The 6,872-nt window shown below is 44.1% G+C and overlaps 2 protein-coding genes across 2 annotated transcripts; both read left to right on the plus strand.

The window, feature by feature from the left end:
• The first annotated feature begins 1,139 nt into the window (after window positions 1–1,139).
• LOC145327609 (uncharacterized) lies at window positions 1,140–4,226 on the plus strand. The gene has a single exon (XM_080171148.1). The coding sequence runs from the start codon at window positions 1,140–1,142 to the stop codon at window positions 4,224–4,226; it is 3,087 nt and encodes a 1,028-aa protein (XP_080027274.1).
• Window positions 4,227–4,762: 536 nt separating this feature from the next.
• LOC145327610 (uncharacterized) lies at window positions 4,763–6,088 on the plus strand. The gene has a single exon (XM_080171149.1). The coding sequence runs from the start codon at window positions 4,763–4,765 to the stop codon at window positions 6,086–6,088; it is 1,326 nt and encodes a 441-aa protein (XP_080027275.1).
• Window positions 6,089–6,872: the final 784 nt, after the last annotated feature.

Here is a 6,872-nt window from a genome sequence, read left to right on the forward strand (position 1 = left end):
ATAATGTATTTAACATTTTAATATTTGATTATTAATTTTGTTATTTTCTATTTCAGAATGACCGTTTTCATACAATAAATTGTATTAGTAACTATGCTGGTTTTGATTCTTGTGGGAAGTAGCAGGTTCGTACGTTTGTACGTAAAGATCTGGTAAACAGACAGCCAAATGTTGTTGTACTGAAACAATGAAAACGGTATGAAGTCCAGTCAGCCAGACAAAGCCAGTGACAGTTACCGTATGTGTTGAATGTGAATAAATTCTACACGTGACTATAGTTGTAATCAGTGCTAACAAAAGTGAAAATGCCACCTAAATAGACTAGGTATGAATTATTGTCGGACAGATTGCCTAGGGCAGTTGAGGTGATAACCGAAGAGTTAGACAGAGTGATGCAGGTAGTCTCAGATACCGCAGACATCAATGTTAATCTTGGCAAGGAATGCATCCTTGTTCATGATGCGAACTTAAACCTTGAACGTACCATGACCGGTTTTCAACAGCTGGATGTGTTAATCCAAGATGATAATAACCTAAAGGATTTTTATAGTGACGTTATCATGGCACGAAAGAACTATAGCGAGTTAAAGCTTACATTAAATGCCATAGATGAACTAAAAGCGATAAGCAATGAGGTTTTAGTTCTTGGTGATGATCTTGCAGCTCACAAAAACAGTTTACAACAACGTTGTATGCAGATAGTGAAAGTTATAAAAGGTGATTACATACCTTTACCAACTAAAATTATTAGTGATCTCATGAAATTGATGGAGACGTTGGCGAAGGCCAAGCAAGAGCCTGTTACGCCAGTCTCGGGTGCCTCGGCAGATTCTTTGCGGCTGCCGTCATTTGGCGCTCAATCATTTGCTGCCAATCCGATGTTCTCGCCTCATGGATACATGCCACGTATCGACGAGAAACTCCTTCCCAGCTTCGACGGGCAAGAATCTTCTTATGCGCAATTTAAGGAGAATTTCCAGAAGCTTACTACTGGTTATGAGCCCAGCTACCTTCAGATGGTATTAAGTTGTGAACAAGTAATGAAGGATAAACCATTGAGGCTGCAGTTGCAACAGATTGCCACACATGCAGCGCAATGGATATATTTGGACCAGCTGTTCAAATCTTGAACCAGACAAATGTTGTGTATTTACAACAACTGGGACAAGAGAGGTAAATTGTCCGAGAGCGGCCAGATTGTCAGCACTCTCGCCGAGTTCCTAGGTGCCATCAACCAGCTCGAGCAGATAACCAAGGCTGATGGTGAAGACACAGTTTCTGCAAGCCAGTGGCTCACGGTTTTATTGTTGGAGATGCTGTCTAAGAAACTGCCGAAAGAGTTTTCAGATAAGATTGACCTTGCACTTGGGAGCATGGATGTCCCTGACGTACCTAAGTTGCTGGATATTTTAGAGCAACAACGTGGCGCCTTGTTAATGCGCAGCAGTCACGGCTTGGACACGCCGTCCAAGAAGAAAGGTAATCCTGCCGCAGCTGCGGCTGCCGTAGGCAAACCTGGTACACCTAGCAAGTTCAAGAAGAAGCAGCCTTGCCCTTCAGATGGCTGCAGTGGTGAACATTTTTTGTTTAAATGTTCAAAGTTTACAACCATGTCTGTTCCAGAACGGAAAGAGTTTGTGATGAAAATCGGCGGGTGCCTCTTGTGTCTTAACAAGGGGCACCGCGCTTTAGAATGTCCGCGGGCTGAGAGGCTTGGAGGCTGCAGAATCAACAACTGCGGACAGAAACATAACTCGTTACTTCACGAGTCCGTCGCCCAGGTTTCAGCTGTTTATGAAGCGCCGTTTTTGGGTGAGAACAATTACATGTTGATGCTCCAGAAGCTGGACGCCCTGGATGTCTACAAGAGGAAGGTGCCTGTGTCCGGGATGTGGGACACAGGTGCCAACCTCACCATGGTTACACAGTCTATTGCCAAGAAGTTGCAGTTGCCTTCTACTGGACGTGTAGCTACTATTTCAATGGCTGACGGCAAAGTTCAGTCATGTCCAACAGTTAAGCTCTGCCTGGTTGACCGTAACAAGAACAAGCATGTTATGGAGGCAGCTGTTGTTCACACAATTGGACACACAGACAGGCTGCGCAGCATGGACCCAGTCGCCGCAGCTGCTCTGTTTGATATGAAGCCACAGGACTTATCATTGGTGAACGGTCCATTGGATATTCTCCTAGGGCATGTCACGCCCACGACGTTTCCGGCCGTGGATAAACTCATCGGCGAGTCAAGATTATACCGCAGCATTTTTGGCACAGGTTTCCTTGTTGTTTCTGCTGATGGAAAGCCTGTTAGTAAGCCTGTTATTTGTAAAGTTACCAAGTTGGAAGTTGCAGCAATGGACTTTCTATCGTCGGAGTCGTTAGGCGTGCAGCCGCCGCGGCTGTGCAATGGTTGCACGGGCTGCAGGCACTGCCTGGCACTTGCGTCAGGCAAGTCAGCCATTGATCAGCAAAAACAGGATCTAATCAAAGAAGGCTTAACATTGGATCTTGTGAAGAAGGAGTGGATGGCAGCTTACCCATACCGGATGCCAACAAATACGCTGCCGAACAATTCGCGGCAGGCGTATAATATAGCGCTACGTGATCGCCGGCGCATGATAAAAAATGGCGAATATGACGTATTCTGCAAGGTGTTCAAAGAAGCTGTGTCCCGAGGTGTATACGTTAAAGCAACGCCACAAGACCTAGCCTATGAAGGTCCAGTTTATTTTAATTCTCTGGTGACGGCCTTCAAGGACAGCATTTCTACCCCGTTGAGAATCTGCGCAAATTCTAGCTTGACCTGCAATGGAACAAGTTTAAATCACATCATGATGGATGGCCCACAACCTACCTACACATTGGTTCACAATCTTATTCGGTTCAGAAGTTACAAGTGTGCCTGTGTTTGTGATGTGTGTAAATTTTACAATTCTTTGGCGGCCACATATGAAGATTCGCAGCTGAAGAGAGTATGGTTTGCAGAGGATGAACATGCCAACCCCAAAGTTTATTTGACCAAAAAAATTAACTTCGGGGAGAAATTGGCCGGCGATTTTGCCGTCACAGCCCTGAGACTTACTGCACAGATTTTTGGAGGGCGCAGCCGCCAAGATGTTCATGATGTTTATGGATCTGAATACGTGAAGGGAGCAGAGGTAGTTGCAAAGCAGGACCTGTGGAGAAGTGAGCAACAACCTACCGGATCCAAGTTTGTACTGCACCAGGATGCTCCAGCTATCAAGCTGGAGCAGTGCACATACATTGATGACCATACTGGCGGCCACAATAGCAAGCCAGAAGCTGTCAAAATGGTCAAAGAGTTGAAGGAAATGATTGAACCTGGAAACTTCAGCTTTAAATCAGTTATTTATTCTGGAGATGATACTGATCCTGTTAAGGTACTGGGCATTCAATGGGCCCCCAGAGAAGATGTTCTTACTCTACCTGCTCAGGTGAATCATGGCGCCAAGGTAAAGGGCCGAAAATTGCTGGAGGACCTGGACCTGTTAGATTTATGGAGAGCCATGCCAGAATGTGTAACGAAGAGAGAGATTTGGCAGGTCGTACAACAGTTGTACGACCCCTTGGGCCTCATGTGTCCGTTACTCCTGAAGTCTAAGCTTATTCTTCGGGAGGTTTGTATAAGTGGAGTGGCCTGGGATGAGCATGTACCTGCAAAGCTGAGAGATGCTTTTGTTGACAGTTTTGCAGACAGGGCTAAGCTTGGAGAAGTGCCATTTCAACGTTCTTTAGTTCCTGATGAGCCATTGGGGCTCCAAACCATCATTGGTTTTTCTGATGCTTCAAGTTCAGCCTATGCAGCCATCGTCTACCTACGTTGGCCAACGGCCAGAGGCTACGAAGTGATTTTGTGCAGTGGCAAAAGTCAAGTGGCTCCTGTTAAGATTGAGTCTATCCCAAGACTAGAGTTATTGTCATGCTTACTCATGGCAAGATTGGCGGACGCAATTGTCCGAGCCCTGCCGTTTGGCGTGGCAGGCAAGATGTTTTTTAGTGACAGGACCTGCGCAATATCGCAAATTGTGAGTGAATCTGTTATGTTAAACATATTTAACAGTCATCGTTTGAGTGAGATCCAACAGCTGACCAGCCCAGAGGATTGGCGCTGGCTTCCTACTGATCAGAACGTTGCAGATCTTGCCACCAGAGGTGCTTGTACCATTCAAGATGTTTCACCAGGATCCAGGTACCAGATGAAGTAAATCACCCCATCCCGGAGGCTGAAATGAATCAGCGGATGGTCAGATTGAAGTGCATGGCTGTCCAGGTAGTAGATACTGATTTCTGGAGAACTTTAGCACGTCGTACCTACAGGCAGGCCCGCATAACCATGCAGGCAGTGTTAAGAGCTGCCAATTGTTTTAAATTGTTGCTTGTTAAGAAACGAGTTCCGGCCAGGCAAGAGCCGATGATTGAACGAGTTCCGGCCAGGCAAGAGCCGATGAATGATTTGGTTCCAGCTGGACAAGAGCCAAGGGGAGTTTCGGTTCCGGCTGGACAAGAGCCGATCAGAATTTCGGTTCCAGCTGGACAAGAGCCAACGGGAGTTTCGGTTCCAGCTGGACAAGAGCCGACAAGATATTCGGTTCCGGCCGGACAAGAGCCGACGGGAGTTTCGGTTCCGGCTGGACAAGAGCCGATAGTTGATTCTAAGTTTTATGACAGCCACACTTTTTCAATTACATACCTAGATGTTGTGTGTGATTTATTCCTGGCATCATACAACCAGGAGAAAGAGATGATTATGGAGGCTGAAGGCAAATTTGATAGTTTGCAACCCTATTATCACGAGACAGAGGTGTACTGGCCTATCGTTGGTAATAACGGTTATTATCCTGTTCGTAAATTCCGAGTCCTCAAGATGAAGTCCCGTGGGGACGAGGCCTTGGAGGCAGCAGCTGAGGGAAAGAAGAAGCTGTTCAAGGATTCCCCTGGCCTTATTTTGATTGATCGTCACAACAATTTGGCCAGACTGTTCCTACAGCAAGCCCACGATGAACTTGGCCATGCCGGTTATAGAAAGACTTTAGCACAAAGTCGCAGGTATGCTTGGATCTCACGTGGCCGCCAAGAGGCTATGAAGATTGTTAAGTCATGTTCCAGTTGTTGTTTAGAGTATGTACGTCGTTCAGCCCCAACTATGGCAGACGTCCTGCCCGACAGGTTAAAATCTTCGGTTCCATTCTACCATGTCCACCTTGACCTTGCAGGTCCGATGGAAGTTACAAGGCCTGGAGTCCGCACCAGGAAGAATCCAGCCAAGTACAAGGTATGGTTGTTGATTGCTTGTTGTCGTTTTACACAAGCAGTGTTTATTGATGTTCTGTTGGATTACAGTACTGAGGCTGTCATTATTGGCCTCAGAGTTGTTACTACAGATCGCGGCACAAACTTCCTCGGCACAAAGAGAATCCTTGATGAAGTTATGAAGAAGTCTGATGTGAGTTTTGAGTGGCACCTTGTGCCGACTGGCGCCTATTCGTATGTTGGAAGCGTTGAGCGCCAGGTCGCCATGGTCAAGCGTGTCCTCAATAAGAAGTTGTGTGGAGCAGTCGTTAACCACAATGAGTTGTTGTTGCTGACGGCCGAGACTGCTAGAGTTTTAAACTCTAAACCCTTGAGTTATGCTACACAAGGGAATGATGTTAACACATGGAGAATCATATCTCCTGCTGATCTGTTGGGTGGTAGAGCTAACGACAGGATTTGCTCGTTCAAAACAGGTTCCAGAGATAAAATCACACGTTGTTTGAGCCATCTGGAGGAGCTAACTGGACAGTTCCATGAAGTTTACAAGCAACAGCTGCTGCCTGAGTTATTGCGCACTGTAAAGTGGAGACGCAATCAAGTTCCGCTAAACGTTGGAGATGTTGTTCTTGTTGACGGGTGCACCAACTTGGTTAAGAAGTATCGCCTCGGTAGAGTTCAAGATGTACGTGGCGGTGGCCGTACAGTTGTTGCCCGTTTCAAATTGTCCGATGATGTTGACGCCACGGATAATGAGATTTCTGCAAGACGATTGTTGAGAGTAAACCTACCCAAAGATGAATCCCAAGACGATTAAGTATTTTTATTAGTATCGTTCTTTTCACACATTTTTTTTTTACTTTCAACAATTGCATATTTTTTAAATTTATAATTTGACGCAAATTTCTTTACAATTTCGTTTAAACTTATAAATGAGCTCAAGATTTTATTTCTAACGCATAAAACTAAAGTTTTCTATTCGAATACACAAGTTTTCTTTACGGATTTATTTGATCGGGACCTGGGATTTTTTCGCGTAAAAAATCTTAGGTACGTATTTTTTTAATTTTGGATGCAAAGCATTATTGTCGTTCCTTGTTTAACAAACATGAAATATGATATATATAAATAAGAATAAGAAATGAAACACATTTGATCATTTTAAAAATATCTTTTTATATTACATGCATTACAAAATAATTTAATATTAACTATATATTAAGATTATTTTATTTCGTTCTGAAGATTTACCTAAAACAAAAAAGCAGTAATTTTTATGAACACAGCAGATGTACTTTGATTTGTTTGATATTTAAAGATTCTTTCGTAGTTTCTTTGAGGTTTTTTTTTTTTAATCTGATGATTTTAACTTTAGAACACTTTCATTCTATTTGTTTCAGAAATGTTCGTGAATTGAGCCCCGCGCCAAGAATCCTGTTCACGGTTACACAAAAAAGAAACAAAGATAACCATAAACAGGATTAGTAGCACGAGAGGCATTTTTATAATTGTAGTGCGTTGGTTTGATCTGCAATCTTTCGAGGTTCAGGTTGAACTGAGGCCCCAATTACTCTTAATTTTAAAGACTGTATAAATAAATA

Source organism: Acartia tonsa, chromosome 9, assembly GCF_053477335.1.
Source record: "Acartia tonsa isolate MP-2025a chromosome 9, ASM5347733v1, whole genome shotgun sequence".
In the NCBI taxonomy this organism is placed as follows: domain Eukaryota; kingdom Metazoa; phylum Arthropoda; class Copepoda; order Calanoida; family Acartiidae; genus Acartia; species Acartia tonsa.

Excerpts from the sequence above, each read along its gene's own strand:
- LOC145327609 (XM_080171148.1), top strand. The coding sequence starts at position 1,140 with ATGTTGTGTATTTACAACAACTGGGACAAGAGAGGTAAATTGTCCGAG.
- LOC145327610 (XM_080171149.1), top strand. The coding sequence starts at position 4,763 with ATGATTATGGAGGCTGAAGGCAAATTTGATAGTTTGCAACCCTATTAT.